The sequence below is a fragment of the Melospiza georgiana genome, chromosome 9 (assembly GCF_028018845.1).
Source record: "Melospiza georgiana isolate bMelGeo1 chromosome 9, bMelGeo1.pri, whole genome shotgun sequence".
NCBI lineage: Eukaryota > Metazoa > Chordata > Aves > Passeriformes > Passerellidae > Melospiza > Melospiza georgiana.
This window is the reverse complement of record NC_080438.1, coordinates 23,205,686-23,230,447: the sequence shown is the minus strand read 5'-3', so window position 1 is coordinate 23,230,447 and position 24,762 is coordinate 23,205,686. Positions and strand designations below refer to the sequence as shown.

General features: G+C 48.8%; 1 protein-coding gene across 2 annotated transcripts; it reads left to right on the top strand.

Moving 5' to 3' along the window:
- The first annotated feature begins 789 nt into the window (after positions 1–789).
- On the top strand, positions 790–21,177 carry DMBX1 (diencephalon/mesencephalon homeobox 1). Of its 2 annotated transcripts, XM_058030297.1 has the most exons (5): positions 790–943; positions 14,770–14,935; positions 18,291–18,469; positions 19,643–19,997; positions 20,777–21,177. In XM_058030297.1, exons 2-5 carry the CDS (start codon positions 14,782–14,784, stop codon positions 21,175–21,177), a joined length of 1,089 nt encoding a protein of 362 aa, XP_057886280.1. In that variant the 5' UTR covers positions 790–943; positions 14,770–14,781. The 2 variants fall into 2 exon arrangements, with proteins under 2 accessions (XP_057886280.1, XP_057886281.1); XM_058030298.1 differs by lacking the exon at positions 790–943 and having other exon boundaries at positions 14,764–14,933; positions 18,274–18,469.
- Positions 21,178–24,762: the final 3,585 nt, after the last annotated feature.

Here is a 24,762-nt window from a genome sequence, read left to right as displayed (position 1 = left end):
GTTTTTTTCCCACTTTTTACATACCGAAGGAAAGAAAAAAAAAGTATTTCGGGGGAAAAGTATAAAATAAAAATCATGAGCGGGGAGGTGCGTTAAGCGCTCCTTCCTGGCCCGTCGGAGCTCCGCGGGGTCCCCCCGTGCCCGCTGTCCCCTGCCCGGCTCCCCGGGCCCGGCGGGGCCGCCCGTGCGCTCCCGGCTGAGCTTTCCCGACGGGGCGGGCGGCGAATCCCTCGCCCAGCGCTCCTCTGAGCTCCTTCCACCGCTCCTGTTTTATTTCTCCGCGTTGTGACCGTGCCCGTTCCCCCAACATTTAAAGAGTACTGGAGGGGTGCAGCAGGCAAAGCCGGGGCGGCCGGGCGGCAGGGAGCAGGGTGGGGGGCCGCGGTCGCTGTGTAATTAAATGGGGAGATTATCCCCCACCAGCGTCCCCACCCAGGGGCCGTCGGGGGAGAGGGGAACGTAAGGGTCTGATCCAGCGCGGTGCTGAGCGGGGGCGCGGGGAGAGGCAAGCTTGGCTTCCCTTCCCTGCGCCCGGCGGACCCCATCACCCCCCCGGCCCTGGCTCCAGCCCTCCTCCCTCCGCCGGCATCCCGTCCGCTTCCAGGGATTTAATTAGGCGTTTACACCTCGGCTTGGAGTAAATGACTAGTAAGAAGCGCTGGGGGGGGGGGGGGGGGTGTGGGGGGTGTACCAGCAGCCCCGTTTTGATTGACAGGGTGGAGGACCATTGAAAATCTTGCTGGGTAGCTCCCGGGTCGCTATGAAGCTCCTTTTAAAAATCCTTCTGCAATGCTGCCTCCCGGTAGATGGCAGCTCCGCCGGGCGCGCAGGCGGCGCGCAGGCAGCGCGGGCGGATGGAGTAGGGCGGGCCGGGGCGCAGCGCCGCGCTCCCACGCGTGTCCCCGCTCCCACGGCGGGCCGGGAGGCTGCCCCGCCGCCCCAGGTAAGGACCCCCGGGCAGCGCGGCTCCGACGGGGAGAGAGGAGGACTTGGGGGATTGCGTGCGACGAGGGGGAATCGGTCTGTCCGCGGGGAATGCGCGGCCGGCGGAGGCACCGCTGGCAGGGATGCGCGCACCGGCGAGGAGAAACCCGGCCCGGGCTCCAGCGCAAATTCTCTGTCCTCCTGTCCCTCTTTGTTTCTTTTTTCTTTTTATTTTTCTTGTTTATTTGAAGTAGACCGCGCTTCCAAAAAAAAAAATGAAAGAAAGGAAAACAAACCCAAACTACCGCGAAAGAAAAATAATTCAAACCCCCACGAGTTCGGGGCCTCGTTCCTATCGACTTCCCAGTGCCAGCCCGCTGCGGTGCGGGTTTGGGCAGCTGGCGGGCTGCGAGGGTTGTAACCCGGCTCGGGGAGCGGTGGGGGACGCGCATCCCTCCGAGAGCCGGGCTCCGCGGGAGGAGAGCGCAACTTTCTCGCTATTTACATAACGATATTTTAGTAAACTGCGCAGCCTGGGGAGAGCTGCCGAGGGCAGAAACAGCCCCGAGCGGGGCCGGGGACGATGGCCATGGTCCCGCTCGGGGTGGCTCCGGGTTTGGTTTTTCTTTCTGGTGAGGCTGGAAGTTGAGTGCGGAAGGGACGGCAAGGGAGGGCAAGATGCCGGCAGCGCTAGGAAGCCTCTTTAGGACAAATCGCACCCTCACATCACCCCGCTGCGAGGTTAGACGGCAGAACGGACGGGGAGCCCCCCGTAAGGAGCTGGCAGGCCGGTCTTTGCGGCCCCCCTGCATACTCCCTCTTTAAGGGGTGTATAAATCCCGGACCTGCGCTGTCAGCCCTTCTTGATAAATTAAGGGCTTCGCAGTCGAAACCTATTTACACCTCCATTATAGGGCTAACCAAATGGGGATCCGCATGCATATTTTTACCGCGAGAGATCTCATACATCTCCGCCAGAGTCGCCCCTCGGGCCATGGGATAACAGATAGGGAAGGGGGGTGGGCTGCGCTCCGCCGCGGCCAGCACTTGAGCGGAACAAAGTCCGTGTCCCCCCTCGGTGCTGGCTGCCCGGGGCACCCGGGACCCGCTCCCCTTGCAGGGACAAGGAGAGGGCGAGGGCGACCTCCCGAAAGCCTTGCGGGGACCGGACACACGGGCTGCTCCAGCTCAAAGCAAGGCCCTCGGAAACTTTTTCCTCCGATGGAAGTGGGGTTTGACTGCGACACTCGCCGTGCCTGTCCCTTTATTTGCGGAGAGAAGGGACAAGAAGAGCCCCATGGGGAGCCAGCCGCTCCCCGCGGTCCGTGGCTTTTCCCGGCTGCGCTTTCCATTTATTTCCCGGAGCCTCGGGGGAAAAAGGGGTCAGCGCATCTCGGGACAGGTCCTTGGTGTCCCCGAGGGTCGCCGGGGCGAGGCCGTCAGCAGAAAGGAGGGAAGGGGCAGCATCCCCCGTTTCCCGGCGGGATTCCCGCACCGAGCGCTGCCCGCTGCCTTCGGAAACGAAACGCGGCCGGAGCGAGGTGGTACCGCAGCCGCAACCCGGGGAGGGCTCGGGCCAACACCCCCGGCCCTGGCTGGGGCTTTGCGGGGATGTCCCCGCAGCCTCTGCTCCGGCCGGCCGCGCTCCGCCGTGTCCCGCATTCCGCCTCCGCCGGCGAAAAGAAATGTCCCCGCTCCGCCTCGTCCCGTCCCCTCCGGCGGCCCCCTCCAGTTCCACTTGGTTAGCTCAAGTTTTCCATGTAAATGACAGTAATAAATATCTAATCATGTCCCGCAGCTATCGGCGGCTCGCCGAGCAGCCGGCATTAATGAGACATCCAGGGGAAGTGGGGAAAAGGAGAGAGAGGGGGGGGAAAGAATAAAGAGGAAAGTTTTTCCGCTCTCCCTGAGATGGTTTCTGGAGGCGAGGCCCGGCCGGGGTGACGGGGGGATGAGAGGAGCCCCCCGCTCCTCCGGAGCGATCCCGACTGTGGGGTCGCGCTCAGGTCCGAACCCGTCCCCTCTAATTAACCTTATCCCCAAAATCCCAGCGGTTCCCCTCGAGGGATGGGCGAGTCCGGTCGCATCCCCGGGCTGGGCGCTGCTGTCCCGAAAGCCCCGCGGAGCTGCGTGTGCCCATCCCTGCCGTGATTCCCGAACAATTAACGGAGCTGCGATGGGCTCTGAATGCTGATGCTGGGCCGAGCGGGGAAGGCTGAGGCTGAAATTAAACCATGAGAGTTGGATTTGTTCGCCTAACGCTAAACAAATGGACTGATTACCTTCTTTCCAAACGCATCAGTCATACTACATTAAGTAGCGGAGAGCTAATTATCCCAATTAGGAGGCTGATTTATAATTAATGGCTTGGACCAAGTGATAATTGGATGTTAATGGATAACACTTTTGTCTGAAGTAGCCTCCCGCTTCCCCCAAGGCAGGGCTGGAGGGTTCGGGGTTTATTTACCCTCTTCCTCCCACACCTCTGCACGGAACACAAAGCGAAAGAGAAGCGAAATGTGCTCGTAGCTGCGTGGGGTGAGACCCTCCTTGGGCTGGGGGAGCCGCTGGCCACGTCGCAGCCTGCCCGGGTACCTTCAGCACCCACCTTCCCCAGCTTTTCAAGCAATTTCTGCTGCTTTTTTCCCCCTCTCCTCCCTGAGTTTCCGAGCCGTGGACAACTGACCCTGCTGGGCGTGGGTGGTGTTCTCGATACAGGGCAAAGACTGAGCCCCACGGGGTGCCCTAGTGCAGATCAGGCTTTTCCTCTGTCCCGCCCGTCCCAGGGAGAGCAGGACGGGACTCACCCTGAGGGTGAGAGGTTTTCCACCCTCCCTGGCTCGCATCCCCGCGCAGTGGCAGACAGAGGGTAAATCTGTGGTTTCTCAGTGCCCTGCGTTTCTCCTGAGCACATCTCAGAGCTGGCTTGCTCACTGTTTAGCTTATCCCGTCCATGTTCATTTTCACCCATGAGTAAATTGGTGAAAGTCAGTCCCACTTCCTTGTTTGCCCCAGCCAGAGAGACTTGGACCTACTACAACCCTTTGGCTTTTGGGTTGTGTTTCTAGGTTCAGATTTTCCATTCTAACTGAGAACTGCAATGGGCATAAAATTCCTGAAAGGGTAAGAGTGGCTTCAACCCTGAGTTACCCCGTGACTGATGAGAGGTTCTATTAAATTGTGCCAACATAGTGCAAAAATACACCCAAAATCGTACTGCCAGTACACAGAAAGATGGTTTCGATCAGATTTTCCTGCTAATTTAAAGAGATCTTGGTGTCTAAATGGGAGATTCTCCTCATGTTCGCACGCATGAGAAGTGATATTATTGTCAAATCAGGAGGCACAGCTCTGTTTCATGGATCTGGTGTAAATGTTGCTTTTCCTTAGTGCCAGTGTTGCTGCCTGCACCAAAGAAACAGAGTCAGAGGAGCTTCCCACAAATCACAGAAGGGCAGGCTTGCAGGCAAGTTTTGCACAATATAGTTGCAGAGGGAGTGACTGCAGTGGCTTTGGTTCCCGGTGTCTTAATCCTTTAAAAGAATATTTTGCTGAGAAAGAGAGAAATTGGATTAAAAGAAGCCAGAGCAAAGAGTTTATTTTTCCTCTCTCATTTTCACAACCAGCCCTGACAAAACAAAGCTGCTGCAGAGAAGGTCCTGGACCAGCTCTTCTGATATATCTCCCTACTGGTTTTACTGGTGACACGATGGTTAAAGTGTTCAGCTAGAACTAGTCCACGTTTTCTAAGATTCCAGTGGTTTTCCAGGGGCATCTCAAAATTCAGCTTGTCAAGTTGAAAATGCCTCTACTGAGGCACTGACGAATGTCAGCTGTGCTTAAACCCTTTCAAAAGGTTGAGTGCTGGTTTCCAGAGCTTGTGTCTGAACAGAATGTTTATAGCTACCTTGGTTCATTTGGAAAAATATAGGAATAGGAAAAATGCTGAGAACAGGGGTTCAATAAATCCCAAATTTTCCAATCCTTTACAGCTACTAATAAACTAATCTACTTTGGAGGAATTTCCATCAAAATGTACTGGTGGAGAATTTGGAAATGTAGCCAAATAGTCAAGAATTAATTCATGGTGCGCTGGGGTTAGCCAAACCCTGGGTCTTTTCCCGTCAGTTTATTTCACTCTAAGAGTTATTGAAATTGATTTGGTTTTTTTGACTTTTAACTTCATTAGGTTTTGGATCAGACTTCTTCTGTTTCCTAAAGCAGTTCTGGTGGAATTAGAGCTCATGGGAAGGAGAGAGTCCGGGAGCAGGATGGACCAGCAGTTCTCCGAAGGGAGGGAAATGGATGTTTACACCAGGAGTTGTGGGTGGCTGGCACAGCTCTCTGAGGACCGGCAGCATTCTCTGTATACAGCCTGAGCAAATACTGAGTGAGAGATGCTGCTGTAAAACTGAAAGTGTGGGTGCGAGGTTGGGAACCCCACTAGGACCTTCCAAAGAAAGAGTCACAGTTGCAGTGGGGGAGATGAGCTGATGCATCTCACCAGGGAGGAAATGTTCTTCTCAAGGGAGATTTGGTGCTCCCAGCAGTGCCGAGCTCCGGAGGGAGCAGGGAGCAGCTCTGGGAGCTCTTGGCGTGTGTTAGTTATCCCGAGGTGGGTGACCGTGCCTCTGCTGAGGGATTGCAGTCTCCCCACCAAGCCCAGCAGAGGTTCAGCAGCTCTGCCTGCTTTACAGCGCGCGGCTCTTCGGAGCACAGATCACCTGCTGGCGGCCAAAGTGCATTGCTTGCCTTGGCAGCACGCTGAGTTCGGTGCAGGGATCCAAAGGCTTACGGGAAGGGAAGCCTTGCATGTGCCCGTGGTGCTCCCCAGCCCCCGGCACTGCTGCCACTAACTCCCGTTTTGTGGCCCTGGTTTAAGGTGGCACAAGTGTTTCCCCCACCCCAGCCCCTCCTTGTAAAAGCCACTGAGCTCAAGCATCTTTTTTAGTGGTAGGATTTGTGTTACCACTTGCAGAGAAGAAAAACTTAAAACTTCTGATTTATTCTTTTAAGGTATTAAAAGTCCCCCACCATTGCGTGGTATGTGGAAATGCATTTCAGGATTTTTTTTTCCTTTTAAACCAAAGTAGGATTGTCTGTAATTTTGCCTTCTAGCTGATTTAAGTCTGAGCAGGAACAGTTGCCATCCTGTGTTTTGTGCCTGTTGTTTGGGGAGCTGCAAGAATCATCAGCAGAGGCAGGGTCCAGCTGAACGTGCAGAAACATCCTGAGTTCAGCTCTCAGCTTCTGTTGCTCTCAAGCTTTGCTTGCTCTTTCTATCTCTCAAAATCACCTTCAGGCAGAATAGCACTTGGCACCATAACCTCACACCCCTCCATCTGATCAGCTGAAAGAGCCCCTAGGAAAGTCCTTTTGTGCCAGCAGGGTTAAACTCCAGCAGTGTGGCAGGAACCTCTGCATTTCACAGACACGCTGCTCCCCTCCTCGTGTGGGTACCAAACTCCCTCAGTTTAACACCCAGAACTTACAGCTTCAACTTTTTACTTTCTACTTGATGATAAGTGGTGGTGGGGAGAGAAATCACCATCCCTGTGTGCCTCATCCCTGTGCCTGCCCATGGAGCTCAGCATCTGGGCTGAGGCATTACCCAGGGCAAGCCTGCATTCCCTCCTGCCAGCCTGGCTGGCAGCACCTGGGAGCAGCAGGAGAGGAGCTGGCAATGCCTTAAACTGCCTCAGGAAATCTTTACAAAGCTTATCTGTGCAATTCTTGCAGGGTTTGATCTCCCTTGTTAGGGCTCAGGGTTAGATTGTCAGATCAGCATCGTGGTTGTGGTGCTCAGGATAGGCACCGGGAGGGTCACAGGCTTAAAAACATATTTTGACACAGAACTGTAGATCCTTGTCTTCTTAATGAGACTGTCATGGGTAAAATCCTCCAGGATATTGCTCCATCTTTCCAGGCATGGGAGATTCCTGAACCAGGAGTCCCAGGAGGCTGCCTTCCAAGACAGTCAGTTTGCACATGGGAGCAATCTGCAATCAAATATGCTGCAGGCAAAAGCTGTTTTGGGGGCAGAGAGCAAGCAGGGAGCCACCCTCATGCATCCAGCAGCCTTGGGAAGGGGCAGAGTTTGGTTTGGAAAATTCCCTTTGCCAGTGTTAGGGAAAACAAAATGATGCTTCTCGAGGAAGCCTTTTCCACAGAAACGAGGCGAAGGACTGAGCAGGTACTTGGTTGTTTTTATTTTTATAAAAAAAACCACCAAAAATAAACCCTTTAAGCAGTTTGTGAATCCAGCAGTTTGATTGCAGGGTGCTTTAGGTTACTCCAAGTTGTGAGTTCAGGGCAGTCCAGAGGCAGAGGCGCTGTGGGGTCTGCAGAGGGGAGAGCAGCACAGGACGCGCAAGCCTGGCTGCAGCGGCATGCGAGCGCGTTTCACAGCCACAGATGTGCAGCTGCAGCAGCAGCCTGGGCACAGCTGGGATGCAGGGCTCCGTTTCCATTCTGCTGTTAATGACAGCAAGTCTTAAACACATGATTTTTTGTTGTTGTTGTTGCTGCTGACTGATCTGGAAGCAGAATGAGATGAGAAACGAGAGTCAAAGTGATATTGATATCAAGAGCTATTCTTTTTCCGGGGAAATGCTCCACTTCAGTGTAATTTCCAAGAGCTCCCACTGAGGTCTGAGTGCTGCTCTGAAGGGGAGAAGGGAGGTTTGTCCTGGTTTGATCTGCCAGGACTGCTTGTCTCGTGCAAACTACAACAAGCAAGGGATTTTGCACCGCAGTGATGTTCAGTGGTGCCACTCCTGGCTCTGCACTACAAACTGCTGGCCTCCAAGCCCTGACACTTACACCCCACTCAAAAGCAGAGCCTTCAGGGATGTCTTTATTTTATTTTCTTTATTTTGTACCTGGAAGTCCTGCCCCCTGAGGAATGCCTCTGCAGACAGAGGCATTGGAAAGTCTTTTGCCAAGAAGTGTCTAATCAGTCACTTAATTCCGTTATCTTTTGGGTGAAAAATGATGATTTCACAAAAGCCTTAATAAAAATCACAGCAAATGATGTGAGTTACCCCTGTCAGCCAAGCCCTGTTACCTCAGCTGCTCACAGCCTGGTTTGAGAATTTCTAGGGTCCTGCAACAAAACTTTCTTGTCCCAGCAGGATGCTCTGAGGTTTGTTTTGCAAAAATTCCAAGCCCTCTTGCATCCTGCTATGTTTCCACTGCAGAGGGATGAGCATTACAAACACAGTTGCTGTGCTCATCATCAGCACAGCCTCAGAGTCAATTATTTGACAAGGTCTTCCCAAAACCGGTGACGCTGTCCCTAACTGGAAGCATTTCCAGATTTCAGCTGCTAGCAATCCTCCTGGTTTAAAGAAAAAATATCTCTGTATTTATACCAAGGTTACTGGGAATAGCTGAGTGTGAGCTGCAGGACTTGGTGTAATTGGTCAGGTTTGGCTTTTGGTGCATTATCACATAGATTTAACTAGATCCTGCTTAATTACCATCTCTGTCTGCACTTAGAAATTAACTTTATTTAAATCCAGGAGTATTCACAGGGGTAAAAATATTTCAGGAATATTAGAAATGCAGAGTCCTGCAGGGTTTTTTTGGGAGCTGCTCTCAGTGTCTTATTTCAGTTACAAGGAAAGTCTTTCGGAAGTCTGTTTTTATAGTGCATGCTCTCAGACTGACATTTGAATGAGGAACTGTGATGTGTTACAGTATTTCAAATTATTGATATTTCATCCACTACAAAGGTGAAATTGTTTCCTTAGATATTCAGTAATCTCACGTGAGGAACAAAACTGATTTATAACATGTTGGTTATCATCTTACATTATTTTGGGCCTTCATATGTCTAAAAGATTTAGGGATATAAAAAAAAAAAGATTGAAGACAACCTCTTGCTAAGACGATTTATTCATAACCTCCCAGGTATGTAATTCATTTAGTACCAAATACATATAAACCCAATGTCTGTCTATAGAGTGAGCCTGTTTTCCTAGAATGTGAGTTACACAGAGTCAAAGATTTGTTATTTATCTTTCTGATTTGAGGTGCTTCTGAATAAGGAATTAAGGCATAAAATCATAACCCACAACAGTTCTGGGGGAGGTGAGGGGTAATATTCTGCTGTGATTCTATTTTCAATGCTGTTTTTTGCCAGTGGTAATAAGGGGGAAACGATGTTACAGCACAAACCATTTGCTGTTTTTCCCTGTTAGTAGTGAGTAGTGGGTTCCTGTGCTTTGCATAAACACCAGCAGTGATTTGTGGCACCTTTGCAGGTGTTTAAGCTGAGGACCACAACTTTCCTTTTACCTGACAGGGCTATTCGTATTTATTTCTGTCACCTGCAGAAGCCTGAATACCAATCAAGTGCCCCAGACTTCTGTTTCATGCTCGATTTTTTTTTTTTAACTGATCTTTTCCTTGTGCTCAAGCTGTGCCTTGCATCAGGGCACAGACCCGAGGCTGTGCCATGCTTTAAATGCATCTATGGTGAATCTCTCCATAAGCAATGAATTATACTGTTGCAATTCCCTTCTGAAAGTGACTTCCCAAAGTCCAGATTTTACTTTTCTTTTAATTTTTTTCTTTTTTTATTTTTTAGTTTTCTTTTTGTACAGCTTATTTCCCACGTAAAGAAAGCATTATATACCTTCTCTCCCATCACCAACCCTCCCATTTCAGGGACAGCTTTGATGAAGTGATAAAGAAACACCCCGTGGTGCCCACCAGTCAAAAGCAGACTGGCATCCTCTTCTTGCAATCTCTAGGAATTATTCAGTGTTTCTAACTCATAGGTTTTATTACCCCGTTCTTTATGATGGCACCTGAGTGTCTCATGTAAATCCATGAATTTTGGATTTACAGTAGTTCTTTGAATTTGGGATAACTCACTATTTGGAGGGAAAAGAGACAATGGTCCAAAGCCCCTGCAAAGCAGCATGTCCTACATCCAGCCTCATTGCACTTGACAGTTTACTTGAGAAGGGCAAGTGTCTTGTTTGTGATTTTGGTTTTATGATTTGTTGGTTTGTTTTTTTCCTGATAAAAGGGAAAATATGGGTGTTTTCTCACCAGGTACTTTTCAGAAAACTTAAACACCTCATTTTTTAAGTTGTTCTCAGATGTGTCTGAATTCCACGTACATGGAAGCCACTAGGAACGGGGTTTTCAGCTGATGAGGAAATGCATGGGTCTCTCTTCACATCTTCTCTCAGGACAGAATTACATGCAGAATTATACAAAATTAATTGCCAGCTAAATAAGAAACTTAAAGCCTTGTACAAAGCCGAGAATATTAAAACCCAGAGTCAGATGTCCCCTGTATGCCATGCTGTTACACGGCGCACCATAAATTGCAGCTTTTGTGCTGCATGGCTTCAGGGGCACCTGAGGTTTTCAAGGCCAGTGCTGGGAAGGGAGGGATGGGAGCCACACTGGCTGGAGTAGTGCAGCTCTGCCCTGGGATAACAGGGCTCCTCTTTCTGCCTGCTAAATGTGCAGGTTGTTTAGCAGCAGCTGAATACAGAGCAGTGGGGTCCCTGGATTAGTCTGGGATGGGCAGAATCCTGCATTGCCTGGTCTCAGAGCAATGCAGGAATGGAGAAAGCTGGGTTTCTCATAGACAGCAGCAGTTACAGCTGGGGGAAATCCCACGTGCTGTCTGTGAGGCTGGATGCTGGCAGGACACGGCTCCTGAGCTCTGAGAAGTCTGCAGCCTTGGGGAGGAAGGTAGGCACAGCATCCATGAGCTTTCCATAGCAAAAACATGAGTGAGAGGTGCAAGCCATAGGAGGGATTTTGACCCTGGGGTAGCCATGCCAGGATTGTACAGACAGGAGGAGAAGGAGCCCCGGCAGGGTTTGGTGCAGGGCATGTGAGGAGAGATCACAGCCAGTGCTGAGCGATGTGGGGAGCTGGGAGAGGGCTGGGTTGGGATGCTGGGGGTGGGAGAGCCTTTGCTGCTGCCCTGAGGGGTCGTGAAGGCAGAGACCACCAGCCCAGGAGGTGCCAGCCCAGGCACTGCCCCCAGCATCCTCCACCCCTGTGCTGAGCAAACGCTGCAGCATCAGCCCACAGGCCCCCACCAGGGCTTCTTTCTCTCGCCTATTGTTTTCCTGCACCTTTCCTCAGCTTCCATCTCCTTTCTTCACTGCTCCTAAATCTTCATTGATCTCTGATGCACAAAATCAGGATGAGGAATCCCCTTTCTTTGAGGATGGACCCCGTCACCCTCCCAGCTTACCCACAGCTGCTCAAGCCCATACCCTTCAAGAAAGCAGGAGTTCAAACTTTGCTCTCATCCTGCTCCTGGCTGTGGCTGTTCCTGAGGCCCCTCCAGCCACGTAGAGAAATAAAAGATGCATTTGCAGATTTTGAAAATTAAAACCATCTATACAGCCAGTGGGAAGGGATCAGCTTATTTGGTTGCTTAATGAAATATAAAGATTATTTTAACCAGTGTAAGCACTATTCGACAGCTTGTGAAACACAGCAGTGGCTTGATGAATGGCTTTCTCCATTAAAAAAAATTGCTGCATGATGTCTTTTAAATATTTAATTTATTGGGGTTGGAGTGAGCTGGGAGCTGACAGTTAAACAGGAGCTATTTGTGGTCTCAGTTAACTTTGCTTACCCGGCTGAACCGTCTCGCTCAGTGAATTCCCTCATTTTTTATACAGAATCTGGGATGATACATTTGCTGCACAAGTGAGTAGAAGTTCTGCTTGTTATCTGCACTGCATCACCAAAGCTGTGATGGGCATTGACTCCCATCCTGAGTCCACCCCTGTGAGGTCCTTCTCTTTTCTTCTTTTTTCTTTTTTTAAAATATGCTTTCTTCTAAGTCACCGGAAAAATGTATACATAAAATCATCTTTTAACAATCAAAACCACCAAAATATTCCTGGAGCGAGTGTTTCAGTGGAAACACTGGGCTGCAGACACAACACCACTGGCAGTGTCCTTGGAAGACTGTGTGGTATGGGAAAATTCCCCTCCTCTCCCTCTTCCTTTTTCCTTTAATGTGCCAGCTTGCTGCACAGCCCATGACATGCAAGGGGGATTAGAGGAGAGAAACAGGCATTTCTGTGAGCTGGGAGTCAAAGACACTTGGCCTCCCACGTATCTCCTGGCAAGGCTGAGCCCCGGTGTGGATTCTCCAGCCTCTGTCAGGGACAGGGGTCTGGCAGCAGCAGCCCCGGGCAGTTAATAGGTTCTGTGTCCTCAGATGGTTTTCACGAGACACGCAGGAACTTAACAAGCTTTGAGACCTCCATCCCGCTGGCCAGAGCTGGTGCAACCAGCCAGCTGGTTCACAAGTGGGGTGGTGAGAGGGGAGGAGGCAGAATGGAGTTGCAGATCTCTGTTTTGCTGCCTGCATTGGCCAGAAAAGCCAGTCCTGTCCTTGTCTGTGATAGCAAAGCAGTGAACAACTGCATTGGGTGGCACCTTGGCAAATGATCCACACCAAGGATGGGGTGAGGCTGCACCACAGGTCAGATGGGAGACGTCCTCTGTGGCCATGTCACTGGGACATGTCCCTTAACACGTGCCACCAGCAGCAAAACTTTGCAGTCCCAGAAAGTGACATCACAGCTGTAATTTCACTGTGAATCTTATTGTGAGGAAAATAGATAAGAATGCCAAAAATCTGTTGGTGTGTGAAGTCCTTGATCAGAGAACCAGCAAACATTTTTGTCATTGCTTAAATCTTCCCTAAGCTCCATTAGGGCAGAGCTGTGGCATCCTTGTGAGCTTTGGAAAATGTCCATTTTCACATTTTATCTTAGGAGAATGGGGAGCCAGTCCAGAGCGGGTGAACAGGCAGACACAAAGCAGATGAAGCTGGCATCAGGGTGTGTGTCAGATCTTTGTGGTGTCACCACACCTGGACCTGTCACCCTCCACTGGCACTCAGTGCTGAAATGATGCAGTGGCAGAGCACAAGGGACTTGGGGAAACAGGAATGAGGCAGAGTGCTAAATTCCAAAATTACAGGTTTGTAATTTCTGCTGCCTCTTTGAGAAGACAATCCCAGAACCAGAACTCACATTCACGAGGGTCATCCTTGGGCTGGCAGAGTGTTTCACCAAACTCAGCTGCTTGTTTCCCTCCCCTGTTCCTGGGCACCACAGTGCAGAGATGCTTGTGAGGGTGAAGCCATGAGATGCCCCCAGACCCTGGTGTGCTAAATTCAGCTGCTTTTTAAGGAACTCCTTCTTGGTTTCTGGCTGTTACACAAGGTCACTTCATGTTTGTACTTCTTACATCAAGGTGGAAAGAACAGGAGTTCAGAGCAGGAGGGGTAGTGGCACCAGCTCATTTCCATCTCTGCCTCTTCACCATGAGTCTGTCCCTCCATGGTATAAATAATTTACAGACAATTACAAAGGTCTTTTTGCAGTACAGAAAATACAGCAGATAATTGCTGTTCCAAGTTTTCACATTCCTCCTAAAACCATGGGCATTTCTCCTGAAATCATCACCTCCCTCCGGTGTTTAAATTGTTTTCTAAGAGGCTGCCTGAAAAGATGCCTGCTTTCCTTAAGTTAGTCCGGCTGACCCTCTTTCCCTGAGCATTTGTTCATTGCACTGACTTTCCAGATGGTGACTTGCTGATGTAAACGGTGGTTTAAAAAATTTATTTTGAGGCTAATGTTTCACAACTTCCTTTCTGATGTCTTACAAACTGCAGAAACGACATCCTGGAGGCCCTCAGTCATTTACAACAGGGATGAATGAAGCATTGCTTGGCTTTTGAGATCAATATTAGCTCAGTTTTACCGATGGTCTGTAAAGAAAAAGAGCTTGAAGTTTCACGCAGAGCCCACACTAGAAAAAAAAAAGCCATTAGTTTTCTGAAATAATTTCCTTGCTATTGAGCTATGAAATGTCAGTATTTATTGCAAAACTTATTCCCTCTTTAGCTATAACATTTTTGGTGCTATTATGGTGCAGATTTGTCTTCTTTTTCACCACATGCTCTTTTCCCACCCCCCTCCCCACCATGCCATTTGTGTTTTCTTAAGAAGACCTGTTAGAAAAATGAATAATGAATGGAAACAAATTATAAACGAGCGAGTTCAGATGAGAAACATTATTTGACATTCCAGTGGACTATTTGTAATCTATTACTGTTTGTAATGGATTTCAAATAGTCCACTGTAGGCAGTGATAGGGGCAAAATCCCAGCTAGCCCTGGGATAGCGCTAGGACAATGTGTTAAAAGTCATTGTAATATCATCAACTGTATTGTGGCATGCAAAAAAATGAATTTCCCATATTTTGATCAGCATGAGAGAGATATAATCAGATTCTGGGCTTTAAGTTTGGAAGCTGGACTTGTGTTGATGGTGCTTCAGGTGTACAGGAGATATTTCCATTCCTGTCCCAGAACCTGTTGGAGCTGAGTTGTCAGCCACGAGCCTTGCATGCCGCACTTCAATTCTGAGCTCAGCATTTCCAAAGCTCTGCTGAGCCACCAGGCAGCTGGAGCAGCATGTCCCTAAGTCTCCCTGGGTGTTGTTTTTCAGGTTGATGTCAGGATGCAGCACTATGGAGTGAACGGGTACTCGCTGCACGCCATGAACTCGCTGAGCGCCATGTACAACCTGCACCAGCAGGCAGCCCAGCAGATTCTGGGTTTTAAGTTTGGAAGCCGGACTTGTGTTGATGGTGCTTCAGGTGTACAGGAGATATTTCCAGTCCTGTCCCAGAACCTGTTGGAGCTGAGTTGTCAGCCACGAGCCTTGCATGCCGCACTTCAGTTCTGAGCTCAGCATTTCCAAAGCTCTGCTGAGCCACCAGGCAGCTGGAGCAGCATGTCCCTAAGTCTCCCTGGGTGTTGTTTTTCAGGTTGATGTCAGGATGCAGCACTATGGAGTGAACGGGTACTCGCTGCACGCCATGAACTCGCTGAGCGCCATGTACAACCTGCACCAGCAGGCAGCCCAGCAGGCCCAGCACGCCCCCGACTACCGGCCCTCCGTGCACGCCCTCACCCTGGCTGAGAGACTGGCTGGTAAGAACAACCCGTGGCAAGTGCCCTTGCCCGGCTCTAAAAACCCCACCTCCCAAAAAAACCCCAAAAAAAACAAGAACAAAAAAGGCCGCGCACACAAAGAAACCAAAAAACCCAGCGCAAAAAAAAAAGAATCCTTGTTGCTTGCATTGAGTGGAGCTCTTCTGGAGTGTGAGAGAGCCAAGGGGCATGGTGTGCTCCTCAGTGCTGTCCCTGTGGCCAGGCTCTCAGGTGACACCTGCCCTCCAGTGTGTGCTGGCACCTTGCTTCAGACCGGCCTCAGACAGCTGGGAAGCTCAGGGGAGAGATTGGGACGTGGCTCCACTATACGGGATTGAAAAGAGAAAATTAAAAAGACACTGGAATGTCTTTTAACAAGTGAACAGAAAATAGCAAAGAATTTCCCTTTTGTTGTTAGTAAATAAGGGCAGAATGAACATAATCACGAAGAATGGAATTATCTTCCCTGACTGCCTAAAAATATATATCTGTTTGAGGATAGCTTTCTAGTTGTCTAATATTAAAGTTTAAAAAAAATTTGAGGAGTTCCTTCCAGTCTAGAGTTGGTGGGAAAAATTACCTGTCCAGACAGTTTTGGTGGGCTAAATTTCATAAATAACAGCTTAAACCAAAATAAGGATGCAGAAGTTTCAGGAAGGTCCTCCCAGGTGTGCAGTCCACAAAGGCATGATGACAAAGGTCTTGGACTCTTTGGATCAGTGGGCCACAGCTGGCTGTCAGATCTTTGTGCCAGCAATGTTCCCTTACCCAGCTGCTCTTTGTGACCTTCTTAGCATGGTTCTAAGTGGCCTGTGGGATCTTTGGGGTGGCACAGGGCAGAGCAGGAGTCACTGTCCTCACCAATTAACAACCAAAGTGGAATCAAAGAGACCTGGACTCTTCTCCCTGCTCTGCTACTGGGCTGCAGAGTGATGGGGGGACCACGGTCCTTATCCTGGTCATCCATCCCCTTGTTCCCTGCCCCTTTTCACTGTGCAGGTTTTAGATGGGAGCAGATGGCCCTGAGCTCTGCAATGTACCTTGCAGACCCTGCATCTCAAGGTGTCCCTTTTCTAACTGCAAGGACCTCTTGAAATATGTTTGTGATCTCTATTTTTTACAGTAGAGCATGGAGGACTTAATGTCTTTGGCCCTAACTAGACTAGAGCAGAGGAAGATAAAAAAATAATAAAAAAACTATTCTTATATTCTTGACCGGAAGATTCAATTGGTTTCCTGACCTCTTATCTTTAAAATTAATAACCCACCTGGAAGACTTTCCAGATTAAATCCCACAGTCCCCTTGTCTGCTTATCATTGGCAGTGTAGGCATTACATACCTACAAGCTGTTTCCTTTGCCGTTGCCTCACATTCTGTTACTTCTGAATATCTTTCAGTGCGGGTTATAGATCTCATTTGCCTTCCAGGGACAGTCAGAATAAAGCAGCACAAAAGCAAATGACCTTAAGTCAGAAAACAGAGGTTTCTGGTGGTAACTGCAAAGCCTCACCTGCAATTTATATTCTCCTTCTTGCACAAAGCCTGAAAACATAGTTAAAACATTAAAATAATTGCTGGTTGCCTCTCACTGGAGTGGCCAAGCTTAATGCATGAGCTGCCGCCTCTGGGGAGCTGGTAGGTGTAACCTCTACTCTAGAAATTTGGGAATATTCCAGCCTGCAGGTAGGGTGTTTAGGTAGGGTGTTTAACCAGTGCCCTTTCTCCTGTTTTCGTGTACTTGAAACACAAACGTTGGCTTTTTAAAACGTTTTGGGGCAGCTTCAGTTTCATTTCTTGTGCTGGAATATCCCTTCTCCTCGCCTGGCTGCTCTGTGAGCTGTGCCTGGGTGCACAAGAATGGTCCCTCTGCCTCCTCAATGCTTTATCACCAGCATTTGAACTCCCCAAGGAGCTCTGATTCCTCAAACACAAAATTCTCTTGTATGCAACCAGCACTATATTCCTGAAGACCTTTAGCCTGATCACATCTCTGCCAGGTTGCCAAAACCACGCAGCTCTGGCAGTGCCCCAGAAGGGCGCTGCGAGTGCTGACCTAGAATGGAACAGCTGGAAGTTCTGGAAGAGGAATGTTTGAGCAGTGCAAAGCTGATTTGCTACGCTCGTTAGCCAGTGGGTCTGGGGCCTGGCTGTGTGGTGCTGGGGGACAGCAGGTTTTGGTTTGCTGTTTGGATTCGTGTCACGACGCTCGTGACAAAAGCGCAAACAAACAGCAGCCAGAGCCTTCACCGGGCTCTGTGTGCTGATAGTGCCAGCTTTGCTCCCTGCTCTGCTGTTTTCCTGAGTGTTCATTCCTCCCTTCTACTGGAAGTCACATTCTTAACCGAATTAAAAATGATACCAGACACTGCTCTTTCTGCGTTTCCTCTATGAGAGCAAACCTCTTGCCAGACTGTTTCATTCCAGGGCTGTAGCACAGCATGTCCCAACTTGCATAATAAAGGGTGGGTTTTTTTCATTTTCAAGTAACTTATTTTCATTGATTTAAGATCTTTCTACTCCCACTAACTGTTGTGCAATAATAACCCCTCTGGTAAAATAATAAGCCCTTTACTGTTGGCCTCAGATTTCCCCCGGTCTGAATTTCTTCTCTGCCCTCAATTTTCCAAGTTTGGTTTGCAAAGTCAGATGTTGTGAGTAGGTGCTCTGCTGAGAAGAGCTCAGCACATGAGCTCTGGGCTTGCAACCAGTGGGGCTGGACGTGGCCTTGGCTGCTGTTTCCACCCCAGATGCTGGAGAGTGTCCGTGCTCAGTAAAGGATGTGCTTTGGAGCAAAATGCACAAAAGCACATGAGATTAAATGCTCTCTGAACTGGAGCCCAGAACAGCTCTCCAATATCATGCCTTGAAGACTGCAGTGAGCCATGCAAAGACATTAAAAAAGTACAAGAATAAATGTCCCCACATCATTTTTAGTTGTGTTTCTTAATGGAAGGTGCTTATGCCCTGAGAGGGTCTGGGCATCTGCATGTCCTGCCCTGCTGATGTGGGAGCAGGTTGAGTTACTTCAGCCAAATTCAGCATTGGAGTCTCATCAGCTGTCACAGAAAGAGGCTCTCTCTCCAGAACAGGCTTTTAGAATCATAGAATGGTTTGGGCTGGAAGTGATCTCAAAGGTCACCTAGCTTTAACCCCTCCGCTATGATTTTACCTCTTTGGACACCTCAGCTAACCAGTAAAATCCATATGTACGTGTTTCACTAGCTCCAAAGCAATGGAGAAAACATTCCATAGCTCTGTCTGATGTTAGCAAGTGCTTTACTCGACTGTCAGCGTACAAATTCCAATAATTAAATTGGCCACTTTCCTTGTCTTCCAACGGCTGTACATTTCAAGACATCATTTTGGAGGCACGTTATGGATCCCAGCACCGCAAACAGAGGCGGAGCCGCACAGCCTTCACCGCCCAGCAGCTGGAGGCCCTGGAGAAGACCTTCCAGAAGACCCACTACCCAGATGTGGTGATGAGAGAGCGGCTGGCCATGTGCACAAACCTGCCCGAGGCCAGGGTCCAGGTACTGATACGCTGGGGGTTTGCCAGTGGGGATGTTTAAAAGAGCACAGCCAGGCTCCCAGAGGGCTGACAGCTCCCTCAACCTTCCGAGATTCTTGCAGTGCAAGCAAAGATTTTGGGGCAGTAAAGTTGTCAAAGGCAGGGGCAGGGAGGGTAAAATTATCCAAAGTCACACATCTGCTTAAGAAACTTCTAATCCACGCACACATTTTTTAAATTTAGGGTTGTCTGAAGTGTACGCTGGTTTTCATTTGTTCTTTCACATTTCTTTGGGGGAATTTTTAAAAACAGCAACAGAAGTCTATTTATTTATTTAATTGTGAGGCTTTTCTGGCTTTCTCAAAAAAGTAGAGACCCAAGTAATTCCAGCTGCTCTTTTCCACCAGTGTCAATATTTGTAACATCTCAGGCCAAGGTTTGGGTTTGCTTTTTGTTTTTGTTTGCTTTTTAGTTTCAATTAGTGAAATGTGCTAGTTCATAACCTGCTGGTGAGGCAGTTCTTGTCTTTTAAAAGGCAAATATTTTTAACTGCGAAGAGAAAAAGTTATGGAAAAAAATTCCATAGTTCTTTTATACAAGTATCAAGGCATTTTGATCTAAAAAATTGTTTGTCCCCTTATCTAAGCAAGCAAACAACAAACAAGATTTGTTAATATATTTCTTCTAATACATGTCTACTGATTTAGGTTTAAAAAATAATGAATTCTCTCCTCCTTTCCAAAATGCAGTTCCCAGACAACAGCTTATGCCTGTAATGACTTACTTTGAGTGTTGCCATCATAGTTTTAACACACTTATAACCAAATTGTTTTAGAAACTTAACAGACTGTTAGCCAGTGTAATGTCATCAGACATTACAGCTGCAAGACATTCTTTTTGGATGAGGTGCCTAACCAATTTAGGGGACAAAAATTTTTAAAAAAGCAAAAAACAGCAGTGGAGGCTGTTAAAGAATCAATATAGAGGCTGGATATTTTTTAGTCTGTTTGAAATGTTATTTGTAGATTCACTGGAAATAGCCGAGCTCTAAGGTCCAGCAAAGTGAAACGGCCTTTGGGCACAGTGGGCTTGCAGCACCCCATTACTTGGGGTTCCCCTGAAGCCCTGAGGCTGAGTGATGCTGAATTTGGCCCTAAGCAGGATTCTGACTGGTTTTTCTCCCTTGGCACGGAAGGTCTGGTTCAAGAACCGGCGAGCCAAATTCCGGAAGAAGCAGCGCAGCCTGCAGAAGGAGCAGCTGCAGAAGCAGAAGGACTGTGAGGGGAGCCACAGCGAGGGAAAGATGGAGCCCCCTGTGCTGGAGACCCAGGCTCCCACCCCGGACACTGAGAAGGTCCAGAGCCTCCCCAGCGAGGTGGGCACTGACCTCAACCTGACCCTGTCGGAGCAGTCTGCCAGCGAGTCGGCGCCCGAGGACCAGACCGACAGGGAGGAGGAGTTCAAGAGCACCTTGGATGAGGCCAAAGTGGACAAGAGCCCTGGTGTGGACAGCAAGGCTTTGAACTGCAAGAGAGCCAGCCCAAAAGCAGGTGAGGGGCAGAGTCTTGGTGGGGGTCAGTGTCAGGACCTGGCAGGCTGGTGGTCAGGACCCCTGTCCAAGGGGGATGCTGGTGGTTGGGTATAGTCCCATATTCCCTGTGGAGTGGGTGCTCATGGATAGGCTGCCCAGGCTTGTCCTGTTGTCCTCAGCACGGAACAGGCCCCAGAGAGGGCAGGATGTCCATTTACACCTACAAACATCACACCAAAGTGCGCTTTAGCTCATGTTGAGTGGAGGGTGTACCCAGTGAATAGAGGGAATCAGTGGGTAAAGCCTGCTAGGATTGCAAATACTGCCCCTGTTGACAGTATGTAGTGGAAGTGGGATACCGTGTCATAGGTGTCATGTAGGGCAATGTCTAGTGAGGAGTTTGTTAAGACAATCCCTGTTAATCCTCCGATGGTGAATAGGAAGATGAATCCTCGGGCTCACAGTTTTGGGGGATCTCATTTGATTGTGCCTCCATGGAGTGTGGCTAGTCAGCTGAACACTTCAATGAGTATTCACTCATCACTGAAAGAGCAACGACCTGCTCCGGTTAGATCTTGGGGAGAGCAGTGGCCAGCAGCAGAGAGCTCAGCCCCATTTCTACACTCTGAGATGCCAAGTATGGGAAGGGCACACATTGAGCTCTCGTGAGCTGTCACACCCTCTCTCATTTGCAAGAGACAAGCCCGTGCTGCTGCCCAAACCTTTCTGGGGTGTGAATAAGCGCCAGTTTATGCAGCCTGCAGGAATAACCCCCATCCCCTCTGTCTCCTGCCGCAGAGTCCCCTCTCAGTGCGACTGTGACGCCTTCGTCCAGCAGCGGCCTGGCTCAGACTCACTCCTACTCCTCCTCGCCCCTGAGCCTCTTCCGCCTGCAGGAGCAGTTCCGCCAGCACATGGCAGCCACCAACAACTTGGTCCATTACTCCTCCTTCGAAATGGGGACACCGTCTGCCATGCCCTACTTGGGCATGAACGTCAACATGGCCCCGCTGAGCTCCCTGCACTGTCAGTCCTATTACCAGTCGCTGTCCCACGCTCAGCAGGTCTGGTCCTCCCCCATCCTGCAGGCCTCCAGCTCCCTGCCGAGCCTGAACAGTAAAACCACCAGCATTGAGAACCTGAGGCTCCGGGCCAAGCAGCACGCGGCGTCCCTGGGGCTGGACACCCTCCCCAACTGACTGCCCTGAGAAGGTGCCCCAGGGGCTGGCACCACTCCTGGCACTCCTCGGATCCCCAGCACCCCCACCTCTTCTGGAGTGAGGTGCTCCCTTGCAGGGAAAACTTTGTGTTTATGAGCGTCCTGTTAGCACCACGGTTGCGTCAGACATTGCTACTGGCCTGGTCTTCGCTAAATATTTAATGAGGAAGGGGGAGAGGATCTGTGTTTAGACAGATGAACTGTGCTCTGGACTGCCATGGGTTCAGCCTGTAACGTTCAGGAGGAGCCCCCTCTCCTCATCCCCTTGATAAGGTGCCAACTGTGTTTTATTTACCTTTTGTTTTGTTGCTGTTGTTACGTTCTTTGGGGGAAGAAAGAGTCCTGCTTCGTCTTGTATATAGTTTATAATGTTGGCAGCACCCATCATCTGTGTGTTACTGTCAGTGTTACAGAACTGTGACCGCTTTTGCTTTTATTCCCCCTTCCTTTTCAATTTTAGTAGCTAGGATCAGAGTTACAAATCAGCCACCACCTCGACCTCAGCTGGTAGCTAGCTGCTCTTCTTGGGTCAGCATCCTAAAGGTGTTCATGAGGAAGAGACATGATCGTGCACTTCACCACTCCACTTCTCCCTTCTCTGCTAAAGCTAATTTTTTAACAACTGGGAAATTATCTGAACGTGAATTTCCTGTTTTAAGCACTTCCTATAAGGCAAGCATTTTTCTTTTTCTTTTTAATAGCACTTGCTCAAAGAGGACAAAATATTGGCCAAACGCTGCTGGCTGGGAGAAAACGAAGGCCAAATTTGCAGATTATTTTTCATCTATATTGTTTCCTCTTTGATCTTCAGAGAAGTGTAAACTTTCTTTACAAGTTACAGGGTTTTCGTTTTGGAGAGCATTTTGGTCTTACTTTGATAATAGATAGTAATAAAAATTTTATATGGACTCTTGGTGTGTTCACACACCATGAACTTTATGGGTCTTTGACAGAAACCTTGATTAATACAAGCTGTGTCCAGGAAAAAATCTCTGATCACCAAATTCTGTTCTCAAGCCCTCACTCCAGAAAGTGTTATCAAGTGAAAATGTAACAAGTGAAAAATGCTGAACTGCTGGAGGCAAAGCAGGTGTAAGCAGGGGCTTTATATTCTCTTGGGAACAGAGGGGGGATAGATGAACTTGCCAAAAATGCAGAGTTTGCAAGTAACCAAAATTCAGCTTCAGAATTACTGCACTGAACAGTTTCAGTCTTGTTTCATTGGAATGACCCATCATTCACCCTTGGGTGGTTTTCCTTGTTGAGAAGGAATGTTTCTGCCAATTTAAATCACTTATTTTTTTTCCCTTTTTTTGTGCCTAACCAAATCCAAATAAACATTTTGGACTCACTGCTATTCCTCTGAGCATTAAGGAGGGATGATATTCAGATTTCATCTCTAACATTGCCTAGGATCAAAAAATCCAGAGTGACTGTGGGGCAGGTGGTATGTTTGTATCCCAAGAGCGTCAACTGGGGGTGTCACTGACAGCCTGGGCAGGTCTGTGCTGTCTCTCTGAAAATAATCAGAATTTATTTAACCTGAAGTGTAGACCCATAGCCACCCAAGTGTGGCCCCTCTCACTCCCACCTTGCTTCATACTAGGGGTAAAATTACCTATTTTAAAGTGGAGGGAAAGAGTGATTTCAGCTAAATTATTACTTCTTGAAAAACCATCCAATTCCCACAAATAGAGATGTAAGACTGGCTGTTTGATGGGAAATAATGGTTTATCCCTCATAAAGTGGTAGCAGGAGCAGACCTCAGGAGGGGGCAGCTCATCAACTGCACCAGCTTCCAAGGAAAATGGAGTGTCTTCCATAAATATTTCTGTTGTGCCATAAACTTCAGTTTGGGGCTTTTCTCTCATGCTTTAGTTTTCCTGACTGTGTCAAATCAGCCGCCGTGACCGGCAGAATTCTCCACTTTGCCAAAACCAAATGCATTTGTAGGAAGCAGATTTTTGGCTGCCGCTTTCAAAGGAGCCTGAGTAAATTAAAACCACCAAAGCACATTTACTCTGTCCAGAAAGAAAGTCCCAGCTTTCAATTTTTGCTGTCTGTCACCCAAGCCAGGGACACCCAAACAAAGCTTTAATTTTCCTCCTCCTTCCTCAAAAGGCTTTATTTACCTATATTTTTTTCTGTGCCCTGCTGACCTCTGCACTGTTTTAGGCCATGGAATTGCTTTACCAGAGCAGGGCAAACACAAATTTAATGAGCACCCCTTCTCATGTTGATCCCTGGTGCTAGTGAACAAGTGAGGTAATTGGGTGAGAGATCAGATCTGCACTTGAACTTTTTTTTAATTAATTAAGATGCCCATGAAACTGCAGCTCATGTCAGTGGCGTGTCAGGCAGAGAGCACGGGGTTGCAGTCACTCTTGCAGCATCCCAGGTAGCACAGGCATCTCTTCTGTGCCCTTGGGGCTGGAAAGGGAGGCATCAGCTCCCACCAGGGCACACACAGCCTGACCATGGCTCACGATGGTACCACAGCATCTGCCACAGGAGGGTCAGAACACCTGGATTTATGGCCTGCTCCTGCAAGGCAAGGACACAGAGCACAGGAGATAAGCTTGATCCAGCACTAGATTTGCCATGATCCTCTGGAGGGAGACAAGACCTTCCCCACTGAGCCATGGGGGGAAACTCTTCCCTGTGCCTCCATGCAAAAATTCATTTTAACATTCACAGCCTTCACACATCTCAACTGACCCTGGAGCCTGACCCCTTTCATCCCTGTGTTCTGCTGATCTTCTTCCTCACAGAGCCCTGGAGCTGCTACCTGGAACTGACCCAGTGGAGCATCTCTCACCTCATTAAAAACCAGCACTGGGGTGAGGCCAGCACAGCTCAGGAAGCAAACTGGGAGAGGAGACACCTGGATCTCCATCAGTCCCCAGGGGTATTTGTTCAGCACCATCCTCATCTGCCTCTGCAAGGAGCAGCAGCTGACTGAGGTGCAGCTGGTCCTGGACCAGGGCATGTGAATCATTCCCACCTGGAGATTTTTTCTCCCATTCTGAACCAGGGTAAAAATACCTAAAATTTGAAAATAAACAGAAAAAAAATAGATTTTCTTAAATACAGATGAGCTCCTAAAGTATTTTATGCAAAGTTCGGGGTTTACCTTCTTACAGTCAACCTTAAGCATCCATGAGGGCAGTGAGCTGACCTGAAAAGCCAAAACTGATTTGGAAGTGTAAAAATGCAAGAATCTCGACTCACAGCTTGGAAAATTATAATAATTAATTATTTGTCAAAACTGAATCTTGCCTGCATATTGTTGTAAGGTCTCTGAGCTCTTGGGCTATTTCTGACCAAAAGAAAATAATGAAAAAACATAGGGAAAAACTCCCCCAGCAATATAATCCTGTGTATGTATTGGGAAGGCTTAAAGGACTGATTCTGCATCATTCCTCTTTGAATTTAGCTGAATGTTTCTCCAGGTGGGAAGAACCTCTGCAGATGTCCTGATTTGGGATGTGAGCTCTGCTTGTCCCCTTTCCTTCCACCAGCCCCAGCTATTTAGGAAAATGAAGCCACTGATATGAGAGTCTCA

Coding starts and splice junctions, on each gene's coding strand:
- DMBX1 (XM_058030298.1), top strand. CDS start 14,782: ATGCAGCACTATGGAGTGAACGGGTACTCGCTGCACGCCATGAACTCG. Junction 14,934..18,273: donor ACCCTGGCTGAGAGACTGGC/TGGTAAGAACAA, acceptor CTTGTCTTCCAA/CGGCTGTACATTTCAAGACA. Junction 18,470..19,642: donor TGCCCGAGGCCAGGGTCCAG/GTACTGATACGC, acceptor TTGGCACGGAAG/GTCTGGTTCAAGAACCGGCG.